The 21,017-nt window shown below is 42.9% G+C and overlaps 1 protein-coding gene across 1 annotated transcript in view; it reads right to left on the minus strand.

The window, feature by feature from the left end:
• Positions 1-3,743: 3,743 nt before the first annotated feature.
• The window catches only part of man1a2 (mannosidase, alpha, class 1A, member 2), a 131,899-nt gene continuing 114,625 nt past the window's right edge, over positions 3,744-21,017 (minus strand). Inside the window, exons 10-14 of the mRNA XM_041951161.1 lie at positions 20,030-20,145; positions 18,653-18,872; positions 17,175-17,347; positions 9,339-9,454; positions 3,744-8,283 (exon numbers count right to left, since the gene is read on the minus strand). Coding sequence (XP_041807095.1) covers positions 8,148-8,283; positions 9,339-9,454; positions 17,175-17,347; positions 18,653-18,872; positions 20,030-20,145 — 761 coding nt within the window. The 3' untranslated portion in view covers positions 3,744-8,147. The remainder of the gene's footprint in view (positions 8,284-9,338; positions 9,455-17,174; positions 17,348-18,652; positions 18,873-20,029; positions 20,146-21,017) is intronic.

A 21,017-nucleotide genomic window follows, 5' to 3' on the forward strand; every position in this document is an offset into this window, starting at 1 on the left:
TGATCTGTGTTTTTATACCTGTGGCGAGGCCCTGGTCCTCACTGCTACTGACAAATGTGTTTGAGGCATCAACATCTTCACACGGACAAAGACCACGGGGTGATTTTTTAAATCAGAGGAGTGGAACCTGGAAGACCACGGCCTGAAGATCAGAGGAAACAGGCGAAATCAACCACATTCTCAACTTCCACACTCAGTAGGAGAGTGCAAGGTCAAGTGTGTGTCCTTTGTGATGGCTGGGAAGCTGAACATACTGGGTAAGATTAAATATATATATACACAGTAAAGGCTTGTTAAAGTCAGGTCAGAGGTGAGTGAGGAGGATATCAAACTCATCAAGAATAAGAACTCTGTCATATTGTGACATACGGACTGATAAAAGCTCAGAAAAGTCCTGAAGAAAACCAGATATTATATAAATACAGATTAAAACATGTGAAATGGGATATTTATTTTTAAGACTGTCAAACGAGGAGAAACGGCCAAGCGAGACTGGAGAGCATCTAAGATCATCCCTCCTCGACCTGTTAGTCTTGGCTGGTGGAAAAATAAAAGCTGTGGGGGCAGATTCATCAGGATTAATCCAAGTTTCTGTGTTGATGAACAAAGAAGAGTCAGTATTGTCGGTCATGATAAAATTCAAACTAACAAAATCCCCACAGGGCAGCCGCACATTCTGGCAGGACAAACACACACTCTTACTCTCACTCACACACCCACTTGGAGGATGTGGGCTCACTGCCATACAGTAAATGACAGAACTGCCTTCTTATAATATTTGCCTTCATTAATGAGGAGGTTCAGACGATCTGCAGGCATCAAACACATTAATGTCAGTCTGTACTCGGGTGTGGTGAAACAGACTACACCCTACACCCATCACATTCAAAATAACAAACCTCTCGAGTTGCTCTGCAGGTTCAGTATGTACACGCAGATAAAATCAAACCTCATGCACCCTGCAGTGTTAACATCTCTGTGTGAAAGGTAGCTGAGGAGAGCTTTACAGCCTCAGAGAGTCTGGAAACAGGAAGATATCAGTGAAGCAGTTTGACATCTTTCCTGAAAATCTCATGAGCTTTGTTGATATTAGTAGTCGTGTATAGAGAGTGATTTCACCCAGGAAGAGTGACGTAGTCATTGAGTGTAGTGCTGAACTACAGCAGCATCCTCACTGGTTCGGAATGTGGGATGGGGTTTTTATTGCAATCCTCCCTGAATAACACTGAGTGTAGATATGTTTAAAACACTGTCCTAAGATCAGGTGTTGACTGATTTTTTTTTTTTTTTTTGCCATTGCCAATCAAACACTGATGTCATCTGTAATCTGGTACTGCTGTTTTTGTGAGGGTGGGTCAAAGAATACACCGTCAGACCTCCACCTGCATGGCGGTCTTCATCACGGCCACGCCACCTCATTTACATAAACCTCCAAAATGCAAAAGGGAAAAATGAAAGAAAAAAGCAGAACACACAAATGTTTCCTTTCCATTTCCAAATTAAGCTTTCAGTTTGAGCTTTTCCACTGAAGCCTCTCAATTTCAGATTATTCGCTTTGGCTTTACATATGTAACATGCCATTTCCTGACATCACTAATTATTTCAGTATCAAATTTCCATTTTTCTAAAATCTAATCATGACTCGTAGAGACGACAGCCGTGTCAGCAGCTCTAACAGCTCAACTTCTACTTTGAGCTAAACGCTTGGGTCAGTACGCCACAGTGTCCTGCTCATAATGACAATGTTAACATGCCGATGCTAAGCAGGTATGTTTCCAATGTTCACCACCTTAGATTAGTGTGTTAACATGCTGACGTTTGCCAATAAGCACTTAACAAAGTACAGCTGAGGCTGAAGGGAACGTCATTAGTTTTGCAGATGAAAAGTTCAGGGATCCCCAAAGTGATTACCTTTCCTCATGAGGAGGTTCATGAATGCCTGTAACAAACTTCATGGCATCCATCCAATGATTGTTGAGATATTTCAGTCTGTACCAAAGTGGTGGACTGAGCAACAAGTATTACCATTCCTAACACGTGGAAAGTGTGACTAAAAAGCACTTATGCATTGTTTATCTTGATTTTCTTGGTTGTGAGTTTACCTGGATGGATATTTGCCTTCATGATCACCAACTGAGGGATCACACTGTAGGATCACATTTAACCAGTTCTAAAACTTGCTGGACAGCAATTAAGAGACATCTGTCTGATTCTCATGCTGGAGTTTACGTATAACGATCAGACCACCACATGGAGGACATGTTTAAACACGACATGGGTGACGCCTGGACTCGGACCTCGATCATCTTGCAATTACTCATTTTCAATCAACTGACGACAATGTAAACTCTCATTAACGTAATGTGATGGAGGATTCCTTTATACTCCATCTTTATTGTATCTAATGCAAAGGAAAGAAAGCAGTACCACTGTGTTTTGAAGTGCTGACCAAATGCCACTTCATTTACCCCAAAGCAGTGACTTTGAACTAATACATAGGGCTGATTATTTTTTTTACTTTACATTACTTGCTTCTAACACAATAAAAATGTCTAAATGTAGCAGAAATGTTTGCATGTGGCACCAGTGTGTCATTTTTCATGCACAGAACAGTGAGTCAACACTGAAACACTGCAAATGTGTCATTTTTCACATAAAAACCTCATGTTATTGTACTTTTAACAATCCTATGAATGGACTCAAAGCAAGTCCATATGAGATGAATTATTGCCTACATGATGGTGAAATTAAATGAATGTAGGCTACGGCTGAGTCCATCTGAAACGTAAATGATACTTTGGGCTGACTCTGTGAACGCTGTGTGATCAGGGAGAGCCAGAGAAATGTGATGAACATGAGTGGAAGCAGTCTCAGAATAAGAAAGTAGTGAGTGAACAAACAAAACCTGCCACAGAGAAAGGTGCTCGTTAGAGCGTGAGCTGCTGTGTGTTTGTCCAAACGGCTGGGCGGCTCTCTGCCAGCATCCTGGAGGGATGTGACGACGGGCCGAGCGGCAGAGAGCAGAACACATTCTTCTTTCAAACACATCTGAGCGACCCTTTCGATTAAAATGATGTACAACGACACAAGTCGGGGCGCAATCGAGACGTTGAGCACTGTTCGGTGGTTAAATTCACAGGTTTGGTGCTATTTAGGATCCATTGTTTGAATCAAGCAGTTTCAGTTGGACCTTAGAAACTGGACTAAGGTGCTCATTGGCTCCTGTCACTTAACAATCACTGAAATCTGTCCAATCAGGCCAGTTTGCAACTGAACAGGCTCCACTCCAGGCGACCATTGCTATAATAATGCTTTTACAATGCTAACATTCTGCTGCCAAGCAGGTCTCATGTTGTAAACCAAAGCACTGAACAAGCATGGGGGTTCATGAATGTCTGTCCATCCACCATCGAGTACAGCTGAGGCTGATGGGAATGTCACGACTCGTCCAGACGTTTACTCACAAGCCAAAGTAATGGACAAATTAAAAATGCAACCCAATTATGGCCCTAGATGAAAGGTCAGTGGATCGTCAAAGTGATTACAAGTCATCCTGAGCAGGACGTGAATGTCTGGACCACCTTCCACGGCAATCCATCCAATAGCTGTTGAGATATTTTTGTGTGGACACAACAGGTGAGCCATCCATGGAGCCGCAGCAACAACACACCGTCCACTGTCAAAGCATCGTGCGCTAAAGTTAACAACACACAGAGTACACTCGTCATATCTGAGCACTTTTCATAACATCTTTATTGAATTTGTGTCTCAGTTTAAACATATTTACAGATACTTTAATTGTATTTTTTTTTTTTAGTTCAGTAAAAATACAAATACAGAACACTCAATTTTCAAAATCAACGTCGCTCCCAGCGACTCGATGGCTGCCCAGGTTTCGCCTGGGCCTCCTCCCTATCAGAAATAGATGGTGATGATGTCGGAGACTGGGGGACAGAGGCTGAGAGCCAGGACTGTACTGCATCAATGGATTGGAGGCTGACTGCCGCCACAGGTCAGATGAAAGCGAGACGTGGAGAGGATGCTGGATGGGTGATGACGAGAAATGTATGGAGGGAAGGAAGTGTGTTGAATGAGGGACTGGGAAGAGAAAGTCCTGGACGTAGACTGAGCCATGCTGCAGACCAGTGTTGTGAGAGCTTCCATAAACCTTGAACCAAAAACTGAGGACAACTGTTGCTTCATTTATTGAAAGAAAAGGTAAATCGATTAAATATAAACTCAACACTGAGCAGAACATCGGCCAGATGTTTGGTCAAAGCTGCTTTTTTTTTTTTTTTTAACTTTTTGATATTAAGACATTCTTCTCAAACTCTGTAACTGCTTCCTACACTGGTTTGTCAGATCAGGACCTATGTTTTTCTGAAATCAGGTGACAATTTCCAAACATATTCAAAGTACAAGGCAGATATTATTCTATACGTTTAGGTTTTAAGTGTTTGTCGTCCAATCCCGTGAAAAGACCAGAATTAACCATGTGTCTCTCCACACTTTTCAACTTCTCTCCCATCTGTGCCTCTCAACTCTAACCCATTCCAAAACAGCTGGGCATCGTTGTCCATATCACATGTTCCTCAGAGATGAGTAAACAGCACATTAGTTGAGGACTATTTCCAACTGCACATTTCTGGCTGGAGGACGGTGTGTGTGGTAGTGAAGCAACAGTGTGTCTCACTGGTGTGTTTTAATAGTGTTTGGAACAATGCAGCTCTATGGCACAGAGGAAGAAGAGATATCAGGCTTTGGATACACAGACAGAAGGATCAATTCATCGATGGTTTTGCTCTTTTCACGGGATCTGTCGACAATAAGAAAAGAACATCCGGTACTATACAAATAAAGCCGACATGATTTTTATTCTTACTCTCCAGCCTCGCCCTTTAAATCTCAGCTTTTATCCTGTCTTTGTGTTGGCTGTCAACAGTTTGTGCTCACTTGAGATGTGCAGCAGTTTGAGGCAAAGAGCAACAACTATATGTTAGATTTCTGCAGCACTCCATGTAATCCTTGTTGCCTGTGTCCATTTCTGCAGTCAGTAATGTTAACATCACCTGCAGGTGAGCAGCTGACCTTCTGTGCAGAAGTTTGTTGGGACATGTGAATGTGAATGCATACTGATACGTTTTTAGAGAACCTTTAGTCGTGTTGCTGGGTAAAACAAAATGCAAAAGCCTTTTTCTGTCATTTCAATGGAGTGGAACAGTTATCTTCTGCTCTTGTAGGCTGGTGCAAAGTCTGCTTTCAACCTTTTTTGTTTGTACTCGATCACAGTAGAGTCTATCCATGGTTGTGCAAAGAAAAACGATAATAAAGACCTTATATCATCATGATGTATTAAAAAAACACAAAGCAAAGAGCGTGAAAGAGCACAGCGTTGGCCACAGCGTCACGTTTGACAATAAGGCCTGAAAAGAATCAAAGCCAGACACACACACACACAAAAAGTCTGGTTTTAGTGCAAGTCCTTCATCAGCCTGCATTAAAATCAGCCTCTGAGGTGAAACTCTGCAGTTTCCTCTATACCTAAAAGTCAGTTGATACAGTGAGCTTGCACACATTGGAGATTCATGTCACACAAACTGGCAACCTGCAGGATTATTAATCAGCTCACAGGAAATGTTAGAACACATCAAACACACACACACTCTCTCTCTCTCTCACACACACAAACACAGACTTCCATACTGAAAATCCGACTTTAAATAGTTGTTGTCAGATTGGATCATCTGACCTCAGGAAAGTAACGATGTTCTCTGTGAGCTGGTTGGCTTCATTAACGTATTACTCGCACTCACTCGACAGTTTTCACTAATTCTTTAACGTCAAACAGAAATGGGAGCAGGTCTGGAGAAACAACTGCAGTGTTTCCTTGTGCTTTAAATGATGTACAATGAATGTATTGAGGTTTATGTTTGAGATGCCAAATTTCAGGTTTAAAGTGGGGTTTGGACTGAATCTGCAGCATCTAAATTGACAGGAATAAGATGCTTTTTCTTTATTCTACAGTCCCCATTGTTGTCTGTAAGTCTGTGTAGATTTTAGCATAAAATCCTGCACAGAGAGTCTTAGAAGGAGCGTTTGATACAGCAGGTCACATTGAACTGAGATGTGTAAACCCTTTAGTCAAGGTCCAGCAGTCAGCACATCTGTCACCAGGGAGGACTGTTTCAGAGTCGAGTTGTTTTGGTTGTTTGCTAACATAACATTTTGCCAACAGACTGTAATATCTATTATGTGAGCAACCCGAGCACCAGATTCCTCACGCTGCTTGGGATGGAGCAGAGAGAGTTGTGGCGGGAGCGATAACTGGAGGCAGAGTCATGCTGGTATGTGAGCAGACAGCGTGGTGCGTGGTGGCTCTGACTTCTCTCAACAAGGCCAAGCTCTTGATAAATCGCACCATACGGAGCAAGTAAAATATTCATACTATCAAACTCTTACAGAGAGGAGAAATTCTAACGACCCGAAAAAGGCGCGATTCAAAATGTAAACAAACCAGCCAAAAATGTCCTTGATTTGTTCTCTTTGAAAATTTCAGACTTTTCCCAGACCTCAGTTTCTTCACAGATATTAAGATTTGATGACTGGTTGATGATATGATGTGAGCGTTTAGCAGTTGGACAATACAATGAACAGGGTCAAATCAACATACAGTAGCTGGTCATGATTGTTCACTAAGCAGTAACCACAGGAGGGAATGGATTCGCAGCTTCGTACTGTAAACTCAGCAGGCAAATGGAGAAAATATCCAAAATTGAAATGAGATACCAGGATTGTGGGAGGAGGGGAAAAGAAAAACGGAGAATGAGTCCGGCAACTTACAGATAGGTGGTCCAATAAGTGATGTGGGGTTGAACAGAGAAAATGTGGCCTGGGAGCTCGGCAGGGACACACAGAAAAGTCTTCATTTATTCAGCTCTTTCAGTGCTACACCTCCACTTTCCTCTTGCTCATTGTCCTCCCATACAAAGTGCACAAATAAATGATTTACAGCAGAGGTCACTTTAACCACACACACACACACACACACACAGAGTTGGGTTCTAAACCTCATCTCACAAATGAAAATGACTTGGAGTGATTTATGAAAAGGTGGGACATAAGAGAATAGAGCAGATGCGAGAGGGGTTGATAAGCTTGTGATGGGTAAAAGGTGAAGGAGAGATAAAAAAAAAAGCAGCATCCAAACAAGTAGCAGCAGAATGTTTCGGGGGAAAACGTGGCTCTGTGACGTCTCTAAGTGGAAGAGAAACTGGAAAAATATCAGGTGGGGGGTTGTGAAGATGGGGAGGCCTGCTGCTTTTCCTGTGTCATTACTGTTCCACTTACAATGGTCCACTTTTCTGAAAAAGGAGGATTAGAGAGGGAGGTGGGGGCTGCTGCCACAACCCGCCCTCGCTCTGATGATGTGACGAGCTGCTAACAGTCCCAGGTCAAAGTTCATCTGATGAAGATTTAACAGGAAGTGGAATAGGGAGGGAACGGGTCAGGGGGAAGCAGAGGGCTTTGATTCAACCCTGTGTCCTCATTAATGATTTGTCAAAAAAAAAGAAAAGAAAAAAAAAAGACACCTTATCAACAGACCCTGTAAAGTCCTCCAGTCTGTCTGCCTGGAAAATGACACTTCCATCAGTGAAGTGTCAAACTGACTGAGTGATCCTTCACAAAACCTCATACGCACTCTCAGTGCCTCAGCTTCAGTCTGTATGGGAGCAAAGCTTGGTCAAATCTCAAAAAAACACTGAAAATAAGAACAAAAAAATTCAATCAAGCCTCGGTTTTGGAGCTCGGTCCTTCAGAGAAAAGAGTCAATTCAAGCCAGTCGTGAGGCTGAGCAGCAAATCCACCATCTTTCTGATTTAAGCAGAGAAGACAGAGAGATCGACGGAGAGAGTCAAAGAGAAAAACGCAGAAGAAGAGAGGGAGCTTCATCATCCTCTCCATGCTGCAGTGGTCTGTGCCGGAGGCTCTCTCAGTCTCCTCTGGTTGATGTCTGCAGTCCAAAAGCAGTTGAGTCTGTAGAGCTGAATGTAAGTTTGTCCAGTGTTGGTGGGTGGGTTTTTGGGCAAGCAGGCAGGCGGGCAGGTGGCGCCCCCTGGTGCTGTGGTGGAGGAGGAGGGCCCGTCTGTCTACAGCTGAGCTGGCTCGCTGCCCGGCAGGGTGATATTGCCCAGGTGGAGGACAGGAAGCGGGTGAGCCTCCGTGTTGAAGACCCAACTCTCCAATGGCATCAGGTCATCGCTGGAGAACAACAGGTACAGATACCTGAGGGGGGTCAGTGGCGGGAAGGATATGTGTGGGGACGGGGAAAAGGGGGTGAGGATGAGAGGGATTGGGTAAGGAAGTTGAAGAAGAAGAAAGAAGCTGCAAATCATTTCTGCAGATTTGTTAAGGTAAAGCACATTTGTAGCTAATTAGGTGTTTCAAAAATATCTTCCTGTTTGATGCATCGCTGTGTACAGACTCCAATAATTGTTAAAATTCAATCAGGGATTTAGAGCTTTTACTTGAAACCTGCCTACTTGGCTTGTAATTCTTGATAAAATCTAATCAAATTAAAATGAATCTGACAAACACACAAACTGTGGTAATTAAGTTTCACGTTTGAACAATAATCACCAAATGATCCAGCCACACAGCACGTCAGCAGCACGAGCTGCATGTGTGTGCAGGTCAGTGTGACTGGCAGCTAATCAGCAGCCTGTCCGACACACAGTTGCTGCATTGCTTTGATGTGTTTGACTCACAGCCAGCAGGGACGACTGAGAGCAGATACACAGAAAAGGCTGCATAACACTGAAGCATTCAAATGTCACCGTCGGAGAGCCTTACCGGTACAGTGTGGCAGGTGACCTTTAACGACTTATACTCCAAAGACTAATTTTATTGGCGCTCAACGCTTTGTGGTTGTTAATTTCAGACACATTTAGGTTAAAAATGGAGCACTAATGAGTAGCTGTCTGCTAACAAAGAGCAGCCAATAGAGCCCTGTTTGCTCTGTTTTATCATTATCTTGGCCTGACACACAGTTTGACTGACAGCCACAGCTGTGTACACTGAATTATATCCGGTCAGTACATGTACGGTATTGCCAGGAGGAGATAACATTCAAAGATGTGCCAGCAGGGGGAAGCAGAGAGCCACATTAGGCTTCACTTAACCCTTGGGGTCAAATTCTGCATTCAGTTCTCCCTTCATCCATCAGAGACGATGATGTTGTCCTTTCACCCACCCAACAATTCATTGTATTAATCAAAACAGTGATTATTACTCAACATATATATAGATCAAGCCAGTTAATCAACCTCTTAGTGACTTACTTGAGCGTCTCGGCCAGGAAGAAGCTCTGTTGCACATCGTCGTAGGTCGGGTTGGAAGAGTAGACGTCCTTCACCCCAGAGAAACCTCCGCTCACCCTGCAGTACTTATCAATGGCCTGGAGGAGAGAAGAGGAATAAATAAGGAGTTAGGAGGTGGCAAAAAGATGGAGGATAAAGAGGTGTGGAGCACATAATGGCATAGAAATGGACATGGACATAGAAAAAGTTGGAAAGAAAAAGACAAAAGAATGATGGGGGATCACATGGAGGAAGAAAAAACAAGGAGAAGCAAAAGGAAAAGGGCAAAGAGAAAAGGTGGGTGGGGGTGGAGAGCACAAGTTTAGTTTAATAAGCTTGCAAAAGCATGCTATAATTAATTTCCTTGCTTGTGACAGATTAGACTGAGTCCTGGGGAGACACGAGAAACGGCAGCTGTAGAAAGCAGGAGGAAAAGAAGATTACCAGAAATGGCTCGCCCCGCCCCCGCCCCCGCCCCCCCTGCATTTACATTTCATTCTCTAACATCTTCTTTTCATCCCTCATCAACCAGACCAGCGTTGTAATGAGGGAACACACTCATTTGTTTCATATCATGCTGCATGTGAGGGAGCTGCTGCGGAGCTGTAAAGCTAAAGTTCTCTTCATGTCTTTCAGCGGGGCAGCACCTGTGGCGGCCTCTCAGGGGTCATATTTACACTCTCCTAATCACGCTACCTTTGCAGCTTCGTCTGCACCCTTCCAGCAAATATAGCAAAGTAAGAGCTGATTAAAAATTGTGCGATGTTTCTTTCTCACCGTGCCTTCTGATCTCAGCTTTGACGTTCTCATTCCTTTTTATGGGCTGTGTCTGTCATTAAGATAACCACAGCCTCTGAACATGTAATCTGTGTTTGCATGGATTTTAATCTGCAGTCAACGCAGGTGGATCTGATTTAGTTTGACATGAAATATAGTTTGGATTGTCATACAAAAAGACACGTGCTGTCCAGTCTTTTCAGGACAAATTTAAACCACTTCTGTCGGGGGCTTGGATTGTGATGTAAATCCCCTCTCTGCCCATTCCTTTTTGATTTCCAGGCTTTTGTGTCTTATGCTCCAAACACGATAGATGTGATGTCAACGTTACAACAACAACAAAACCAACAAACATGGAGGACGGTCAGTCAGATAACAGCAGAACCTGGACCACTTCAGTGGTTTGATGTCTGCATTTCCTTCACTGCAACTTGAAAAAAACATGCAGAATAAGCAAATTACTGGCCTGTTACATCCAGTGTCGTTAATGAGAAAAACCTCTCTGTTACTATGACAACGAATGAGGCAGTAATTTTATATCGACTCGCAAAATTTTGATATTGATTTTTATTTTCTTGTTTCCTCAAAAGAGTGGCAAAATCAATGGGCTAGCAAAACCAAGAAAAGGTCTTCACTATATAGTTATGGCACTTATCACCCACAGAGCACACCTTGACGATGCCCTGCTGCAGATCCTGAGTGCTGCTCTGGCTCTGAGGCCTAAAAACGTAACAACAAAACAAGTCCAATTTGTGAGCAGGTGCTTTCCCCTTTCTACACACACACGCACACAAGTTGGCAATACCTCATTAAAAATGCAGCGACCGTCCAGCTGGTGATACTGACAGTAAGCTATTACACCTCTGTGCTCTACTGATTTACAATGAAGACTTCTTACAGTGAATTTGGTGCCGCCATAAAAATTCTGGCTGCATTACACTCCTGCTCATACCTTATCGACTTTCACTATTAACACATGTAATTGAAAGCATTATCTCTGTCCTTGTCTTTCAGTCTCTCTCATGCACATAACACACACACGCACGCACACAAATCACCTCCCATCCCGTCCTCGAGTGACCATTTTGCTGACAGCAGATTTCCGTCGCGAGGAGTTTGGACAGTAATTCCTGTTATTAATGGGCTGCTGCACCCAACGTGCATTTGCCCTTCTGGATCCACACTGCAGTGTCCCGCAACACAATCACGCACACAGGCGCACACGCCAACATCAAGCTGAGTATATCCTTCATTATGTCTGTGTGCTTAAAAGAGACGAGTCACATTTGATCTCAAACAAATCAGCAGGAGCTTTAAATCTTCTCACTGGGTTACAGTATAATCCAGTATATCTGTAACTGTAGAACACACACTCACACAAACACACCACAAACATCTGTGCTAAATAAAAGATCAGATAAAAAGTCTACCTGTAGGAGGAGGAGGAGGAGGAGGAGGAGGGGGAGGACGAGCAGGGTCTCTGCAGTTATGTGGGACTGCAGGCAAATCAGATTTGTTTTTCAAATCAGCACTGGGTTGCACCAGCTATGTCTAAGTTCTCCTAAGTCAGGGTGTACAGTCCACACCCCAGGCTCCGTAACTTCTAGTTTGTAACAACATCAGCTACCAAAAGTGGTTGCAACCCAGCTACTTGGGGCTGAACCTAACTGGTTTGGACGTAAAGTCGTAACTACGGCAAGCGGCCAATCAACGAGTTCCATCGTCATAGTTACAGTGAGCATTAGCTTTCTGACTGGCATGAGCCAGATGGCATTGTAGAACAAGCTAGACTGATATTGAAAAATATCAATAAATTAGATTTCTGAGTTGCAAAATGGCCTGCAGTCAATAAAAAATGATGCTGTGTGTGAGAGAAACTGCTGTTCTACCATAAGTGAGTATAATTCTGTGACATTTTATGAACGCCTACCCTGAGGGCATCTGTAACCACTCCAGCTATTGCTTGAAGCTATGCTGTAACTTATCACCATGGTGCAACCGCTGTTATTTTAGTAATTAATGAATCACAACAGTAATAATTTAGGTTATAACTAAAAAAACAGCTGGTGCAACAGGCTGCAGATCTTTCAGACAGACCGACTGCACTGTTATTTCCAAGTGATCAGATTGGATTTGTATGTCCAGACATCACCAACCTGGCTGCAAGGGTTGCTATGGTAACAAAATAGGCTTGTGACATGGCTTTCCAACACAGAACCAAAAGATCTGGAGATCCATCATCTTGTCCATCAAACAATCCCGCCGGCGCACAACTTCTCCGTCGCACCAGACCTACTCACAGATGGAGGGGGCTGGTAAGCCGTCGACATTGTGTGTCACGCTGCGAGTGACGCAAAAGCAAAAATCATCTGAAATCCGATTTGAGCGACCAGAGCATCCGGACTGAGACGCATCCAGAGAAATGTGATTGGAATCGCATTTCAAACCACCTCTGAATGTTGCCTGGATCACATGTTTTCTTCCCTCCCTCACTCACAGGTAAAAGCCAGCCAGTGTTAATGGCTGCTGAGAAAAGAGGAAGCGAGACACACAGAGGCAGGTTTGGTGTGCCAGATGGATGAAGCTGGCTTACAGGGACAGAGAGAGAGTGTGTGTGAGTGTGAGCTTTGAGGCAACATACAAAGAAGATCACAGGTGTTTGTGTAAGTGATGTGTGTGTGTATATGTGAGGGATGACGAGCACCTCAGCTGTTGTGTGAAAAAGCTACTGCATAAGTGTTTGTATGAAAGAAGTGAGCAAGAAACGTGAAAAGAAATGAAACAGTACAGAAAGGAGAAAGAAAAAAATTCAGAAGAGAGAGTGAAAAAGCAGGAGGAAGCATTGACCGAATGAATTTCTCCACTGTGAGAATAATAAAGTCTTACCATCTAAATAAGTGAAATATCCAAGATGACCCAGTTCCAGACTACATACTAATTCTAGGCAGGTTTTAAGTATCTTCTCACTAGCATAGTACCAAATAAAAGTACTAAAACAAAGTTAGTATGCCTGCTGACAAACACTTGACTTAACGGAGGAGCAGCTCACAACTGGAAAAACTGTAATGGATGGAGGTAAGATAGCTCCAGAAAAAATCTTTTAAAAGCAAAATATAACATGTCAAATACTGAAAAACATTTTTCTTTTGTCATTTGGCATTCTGAAGTTGCAGTTTGACTGACATCAGACTGTGCAGGTCTGAGGTTAATATCCTGCTGTTAGTATAAAAGAGTAAAGGAAGTAGTTTTCTTACACAAGCTGCACCAAATTATATACTGTAAAGAGTACAGCAGATCCAGCACAGACAGTATGGCAGGCACATCTAATCAATCAATCAAAAGTCACATCTCTAATGATTGGGCCAGCATGAAACCGAGGCAGACAAGGCTCAGACAGTTAGTCCGTATTTATCTCTGACATAGCTGTAGGAATTTGCGTCCAAGAGAATATGAGACACATTGTGTATCTGTGATTTACGAACAAACTCTTTACAGCCGTTAACGTCGCCAGGACAACGATGTCACCCGTAGGGAAACAAGCCGCATTAAAACCACCTTCATCTATTACAGGATCACTGTGAATCATCTCCAACAACACTGTATATTCAATGTCCCGAACAATTTATTGATCAGTAGAAAATCTATTTCAAAATAGAAAATAGTACATTTCATAAGGTAGTCTAATCATAACATGAGGCATGGCAGAGCTTCTCAACTGAGATTGATAGATGATTAGTTGTTCTTTAATATTTTCACTTTCTCACAAAATGAGTGTTATTTTTACGAGTCTACATCAGTGTGAACAAACATGGAATAAACATGGAAAATCCATACTGATAACTAAAAACTGACCTGGAAAATGCTCTCTGACCTCCACCAAGGAGGCAGGCAGTGCTCATACAAAACCCACAGTTCAACCACCAATGAATGAGTCCTGATCTCAACTGAAAAGTCCTGTTCAGAATACCAGGAGAAAAGAAAACTCAGTTTGAGACTGAATACAACAGTAAGCCAATGAAAATAAACCCAAGCAACATCTCTTGTGTCTGATGGACAGGCTTTGTCATTCTCTGACAACTCCAGAGTTACCTCCCATAGTCTGGCCAGTGGGCTGCTGGCGGCTCCAAGGAATGTCCAGCCAGGGTGGTTTAATGATGAGTCCACAAGAAGAGAGGATGGAGTTAGACAATAATCTCTTTCTGTAACAGGTAACTTTGAATTACAGACTTTCTGGCTCATCGTCAGGGGTTGGTAAGCTAATTAACGATCATTGTCAGGATGGACTGGATCTCTTCCGCTGGTGAAAATAACATTAGATGTGCCTATTTGAATGAATATATGCCTGACGGATGTGGTCTGCGGGCCACCAGTTGATGATCGAAGTGTTGGGCTTATCATTTGGTTCTGCTGTGGGCCGAGTCTGGACTTTAAGAAGCTCTGCCGTATACAATTAATATGTAATGTGGAACTAGGATGCTGCGATAGAGTTGCGTATCCACAACTGGTTCTGAATTGGCGAGGACTTCAATTTATAAATAGTCATGATTTCAGAGGTTTCAGGGTTGTACATATCAATGCATGTGTAGAATATTATAATATGTGGGAGTGGAGCAGCTTGGTAAAAGACGAATGACATAGATAACCAAAACCTTTCTGTACAAATAGTAATTCTGGTAAAAATTGTAATTACAGCAAGAAAGCCACTTCATGCTGTGGAGACCAGAACCAGCTAAGGCTAGCACATCCATGTTCTTTAAAAACAAGTGTAAAACAGGGAGCTGTGAACTCTGTCATAAATGGCAAGATGAAGAAAAAAAATATTTTCTCTATTTTACCTTTTAATAAAAACAGATCAGAAAAGAGAGAATTGCTTATGTTAGAGAGCAGTTTGCATCATCCTCAACTGTATTTTGTTTTCTCTTTTTATCCAAATAACATAACAGGATTAAATGGAAAGAATGTCCAGTTAGTCAGCAAGTCAGACACCATCTTTTTCTTCATTTAAGATGTTTCCTTAAAAACTTTAAACTTACTGACTGCTGAATATCTAATGTCAGCCAAATTAAATAATATCAGTACAATATGTAGGATCTGTCATCTGCATTGCTTTGTATTGTGTATGTATGCAATATCAAATAATGCAAAAGAGACAAAGATGAGGCCTTCAGCGCCTGCTCTCTTTAGTGTCACTCAAACTTGGTACAACTACACATCATAAGTACGCTGCTAATGTATTTACTTGGCGCATGAGTGCATATGCACTTACTCCCTTTCAGAAAAACAAAGACAAGTAGTTTTGCTGCTTAAAAACGGAGGGAAAAAGGTGACAAGCAAATTGGCAAGAGAAAGAGGAGAAAGGAGAGTATGAAAAGACTCAGAGTGAGAGAGAGAAAAAGGATGACAGGCAGGCCAGCTGCGATTCAGACAGAGAAGACACATCGCCTGCTGTATAAAGGACCAGCTCTCTAATCCTCTGTCAGAAGGAATGGAGCATGGGAGTGAAAAGGATAGAAAGGGCTTTCATTCCTGTTCTTCTTTCATAAGGCTTTTAATAACATTTCTACAAGAGGAATAAATAACTAATAACCCCTGAAAGGCTCGCTGAAGGTCTCACATCCACCTACAGGCACACATTTCCAACAAAGAAAAATGCAGACAAAATGATACTCTGCATTGTGATTGTCACACAAAGAATCTATATGTGCTGCATGTACCGCAGGGTGACAATCTGAAGAAGACCATACAGGAAAGCATTTTCCTGTCTGGAGCTGGTGGAGCTGGTGGAGAAGTGCACCCCTCTGGTTTCACAAGCAGAAATGGAGGTTGAAACAACTCGCTGCCAGAGGTTGTCATAGGCACAGGGGGAATGGCACAGAAACAGCTCTTCATTTCTTTTGACATGCTTTTAGCAGGGAGACAAATGCGCGCTCAGAGACTCATAATTACGCACAGGCTGACCTTCACCAACTTAAAGTCAGCTAGTGACTCAAAATCAACTGCACCAAAAAGAGCTCGGCTCACTGTTTAAACACTTTCACTTTCCAACGGACACAAAGCAAAAGATATTCAGGAGGTTTGACATTTACTGATCAACACCCAAACCCAAATACAGAACTCGTTTAATAGTTCAATGGTGCAAGAAGGCTGCTTTTCATATTTCCAACTAGAATTGCTAAAAGGAATTTTTGCAGAGCGTGAACCTGCCATTCATATATGATTGCATGACCATGCCTTTAATGCTTTACCTCATGTCACAAAGGAAACTGAATGCACTTATATTTCTAAGTGCCTCCAAAATCAGTGCCAAATTCACCCAAAGCTGTACTTCACTGCCTGTACTTTCCTACTGCATTCCTTTAGGTAATCATTGTGAATATACTCTGCTTTGGACTCTAAAAACTACTTTGGAAGATGTACTTTGGATCAGCTTGAACACGTGTTACAAACAACTGAAAAGGAAAACTGCATATGAAGATGGTCTGGGCTTTCCCTTTCAAAACCTCACTAAAGATGCAAAAAATACTCCCTTTTAAAATTGCTCAGCATCAAACCTTTAATAAACTGTCATTTAGTAAAGCCCCACTTGCATTACGTAATCAACTTCTAACTCAACTCCAGGATGAGTTCTTACAACCATTCGACCACATTTCCCATAAACCTGAATTTTGCTCTTTGTGCCCCCTCTCCCTCCTCTGTGCTCTCAAGAGCAAGATGTGAGAGTAAGAGCTGATGACTCATGGAGAGAACTCTGCCATCATGCTTTCCCTGTTTCATGGCTGTCCTCCATGTAAAAATGCCAGCATCTCTGTGAGCTTTTAGCTCCTCTTTGTTCAGGAGAACAGGGTCTTATACCGCACTTGTTTTGTGCTGCAAAGCAAATCCAACAGATGTCTTATCAGATGCTTCATGGTGGTTCACACTGTACAAAGCACTGCAGACGTGTGTAAAAAATGGCTACAGTCATTTAAATCAAAACTGACCATGAGATTCATTTTAAAAAAAAGAAAAAACAGTTTAAGAGTTTATGCACATATTATTTACCTGTGCTGCCTCCCAGCCCCACTGCCGATATTTGGGATCGTGAGTGAACCTCCACATGTACCAGTAGGTCTCGATGACCTCCGGCCGCAGGATGTAGTACTTCTCATTCTGCCGTACGGCCACCGCCTCCAGTCCACTGTCGAACTTAAAGGCCTCCGGACCAAGCTTCAGCACTTCAGGGAAGAAGACGAAGGTGGAGGGTGAGTACAGTCGAACAGAGAAATAGAGAGATGGAGGGCGGAAAGGAGAAAAGGTCTCATAGAAGGAAGGAAAGGACAAGAAGACAAGTGAGGCAACAAAAAACGAGTGATAGACAGAAAGGAGAGAGCAGAAAAGAAGCAGAAAATGAAAGTAATTGGACAGACAAAGGAAGAAAGTAAGGAAGGTGAAAGAGCGAGAGACGGATTAAGATAAGATGAACATAATCTTTTGCTTGTTTGTCTTTCTGGTTCAGCAGCTGGTGATTACGGGTCAGAGCTGATATGAATTAGTGCCTGTGTGTGTGTGTGTGTGTGTGTGTGTGTGTGCTTATGTGATAACGCAATGAAAAGCCTCCTACACCACCGACTCTACAGGGTTTTCATCTTTTTACTGAGAAGCTGAAGAGGTGGTGACAAGGATGCCTGAAATGATTAAAACAAACTGAAATACGCACGCACGCACGCACGCACGCACACACGCACACACGCACACACACACACACACAAAATGGTTGCCAGGAATGACTGCTCATTAAGACTCAACAGGCCAACCTCAGACAGTCTGACCTGCTATCAAACTCCCTGCCACCAACCCAGAAAGTTCTCTCTTCTCCCTCCCATCCTCCCTCTCTCTCTCTCTTCATTAGTTGCCACAGCAACCTCTTCTCTTTCTCAGTGCAACCTCACGCTTTCTGACTACGCACACAGACACACGCACAAGCACCCAGACTTGCACATATAAAATGATGCACGCTCACACACTGCTGTTGCTTTGCTGATAACTACTGATCCTCTCTGGAAAACATCTGACGCAGGTATTTTGAAAGGCCTCCTTCGAATCATGATGATACCTTTAGGCTTCCAGCAACTGAAACTGTAATACCTGCTAAAAAATTGTGACCACTCATTGTACCCGTCTCTGTGTTTTATTGCTTGTGATCCTATAAATCACAGCACCTGCTCCATGGATTGTGTTCAGGGGACAACATGAACTAAAAATAAAAGTCTGGCTTGATATTAAAGCACAAGTTAATTTTGAGGTCATAGGTGTGTCTTTACCGAGCATGGTAACAATAATGAGCAGCTATCATGGCTTAAAGGTAAGAGACACCACTGTAATCTAATGTGAAATCTCATCTTCAGCTTTTTGCCTTTAATAGTAACTTCTAACATTTGTTTACAGACAAATCTGTACTATAACACAGCACCAACTTCATTCATACCAGAAGTACGTGTGTGTCTGCATGTTTGTGTTTGAGCATGCTCCCTCGCCCTCACCTGTCCTGTCGTAGGACTCATGGCAGGTGTGCGCAATCTCAGCTCCCAGCTGCAGGTAGTGCCCGGCCTTGTCGTCGGGCGAACCATCAGCACCCAGCGCGAACATGCCGCCGGCGAAGCAAGCCAGGTGACCCATCTTCCTCTCCAGGTGGCCATTCTTCCACTCGCCAATGAATGTCAGGCCGCCGTTGGATTTGCGTATCAGGTGGCGCTCGATGGCCTGGACAAAGGGAGCGTGGGTGTTTGTGAATAAGTGGAATGAAGCGGTATGTTTTCAGTGGGAATGTGTGCAAATGAAATATGAGGTGCACATATGAGTGTGTGAGTATATGTGTATGCAGGTAGTGTGTGTTGAAATGTGTTTGGATGCGAGTGCGGAAGATATTAGGTCAGAAAAGGGGGAATGGCACAGTATTTATTATAGCAGAGGGTCGAGGTTATGAATGGAATAGTAAGTGTGTGTGTTTGTGTGATTGGGCATTGACATTGAGTGACGTGTGTGAGGGTGGGGGGGGGGGGGGGGGGGTCGACAGGAGAAAGCAGAACAGAGTGGTGGGTGCAGAATTGAAAATCCAGCCACATCCCTCACCCTTTGCTCTGTAGCATCTGTTCTACTCACTCTGTGACTCTCTTAATGACTGACAGACATCTTCATCAGCTACAGACCACTAACATCTGCCTCCTAATAAATCCAGCTTTACTTGAAAAAAAAAACAAACTCAACAGCAGCAACAACAAAGGGAGACATCTCTCTTTTCTACAAATTGGCAATGAAAACTGAAAACTGTGAGTTGGGGTTAATGTTTTCAAAAACAATGCTAGCTATTAAAAAAAGAAGAAGTGGTTACAATCACATCAGAGCTGTTTTTCTTTTCTTGCCAATAGGTAGCACAGATTGGACTGAGACTACAGATCTGAAACTGCTGGCTGTGCGGCTCAAAGGTATTTTTGTGTCTTTATTTATTCTATCCATTAATAAATATGAAAACGAGAAACAACAAACAATGCATTGACACTGTCTTCGCTGAATAACAAGCTGTGAATGAACAGACATGCATGTTTGTTGAATCACTTCCTGAAGGACATTTTAATTGTAAAGTAATGAAATTCTGACTTGGTCTTTGCTGTGATGGTTTCTCTCTCTCTCTCTCTCTCTCTGCAGCACTGTTTTCATGCAGCACAACAATAAATGGCTGCAAATGCTGCTGTCTTCTAGTGGAAGACATGAGTTTACTGAGTATGTGTACAGGATTTTTGTCTCTAGTTCACAATATGCACGCTGTTAAAACGGTGTGTCTCTTTGGTAACAGGTCAGCAGCTGGCATCTGTTGGAAAAGCTGTACAATACATACAGACAAATTTCTGACTGCACCGTACCTCGATGGCGTCATCATAGGTCTTGCGGGCTTCTGTATCTGTCTTATCTGACATGAGCCAGGCCTTCAGCAGGTACTCGTAAAAACTGTCGCCAAGTCCTCCGACAGAGGTGTGATCTGTAGAGGGGTGGGGGTAAGGGTTTGAGTTCAACACCGCGGATTGGGGGGGGCAGATCAAGAGAAAGAAGAAAAACAGTGAGAGGCGGACAAATGAGAGAGCCAAAAGGAATCGTTCATTGTTCAACTTTGCCTCAAAGTCCCTGGCAGAGCGCAACATATGGCATCAAAAGCATCTCTGTAGGCCCTGGGTGGCTTTTCTTCTCTACATTCACAATATACTGGCAGCATGTTTCCTCTCATTTCCCGGTTTGTTTACCCTTTCACTAATGTGCTCACATTTCAGTGTCCCCAGTCGCCCTCATGAGAGTTTACACAGCTTTCATGGCTGTCCTAATTTGCAGGACACCACATGGAGAGGACTGGACGCAGCCAGCACTCATTCTGATCAGACTAAGAAAATAACTTCTTTTCTCCAGAGGGAGTTTGGAGCCCGCTTGATCTCATTTTAATAGCACACTGGTGTATTCCATGGGCAATTTCACTGAGCTATGAAATATTATTTACAATATTAGCGAAAAAAAAGACATTAGTGCATCTACGAATTGCCAGAATATACCTGTACAGTGACAACAGTACAAATCCAAGATACTGTCAGTCCTGAACTTATCTAAAAATGACTGCAATAGTAAATGTACTGACAGCTACATTATTTGCAACAGTGCAGATTTTTGTTGGACGTGCGGGTATACAGAGTTACTTCGAACTGAACAAATTAAATCTAGACGTGGCAAAATCCCCCCGTTTCAGTCGGGAAATTTCAGTCTTTCCATTGGAGCTCCTCATGATCTCAAAAGTTGAGTTAGGGAAGCAGTCTTAGATGAAAAGAGGCTTATTTAGCTCTGACTTCACTGGGTAAAACTGGAATATTC

This window comes from Chelmon rostratus, chromosome 13 (assembly GCF_017976325.1).
Source record: "Chelmon rostratus isolate fCheRos1 chromosome 13, fCheRos1.pri, whole genome shotgun sequence".
Lineage (NCBI taxonomy): Eukaryota > Metazoa > Chordata > Actinopteri > Chaetodontiformes > Chaetodontidae > Chelmon > Chelmon rostratus.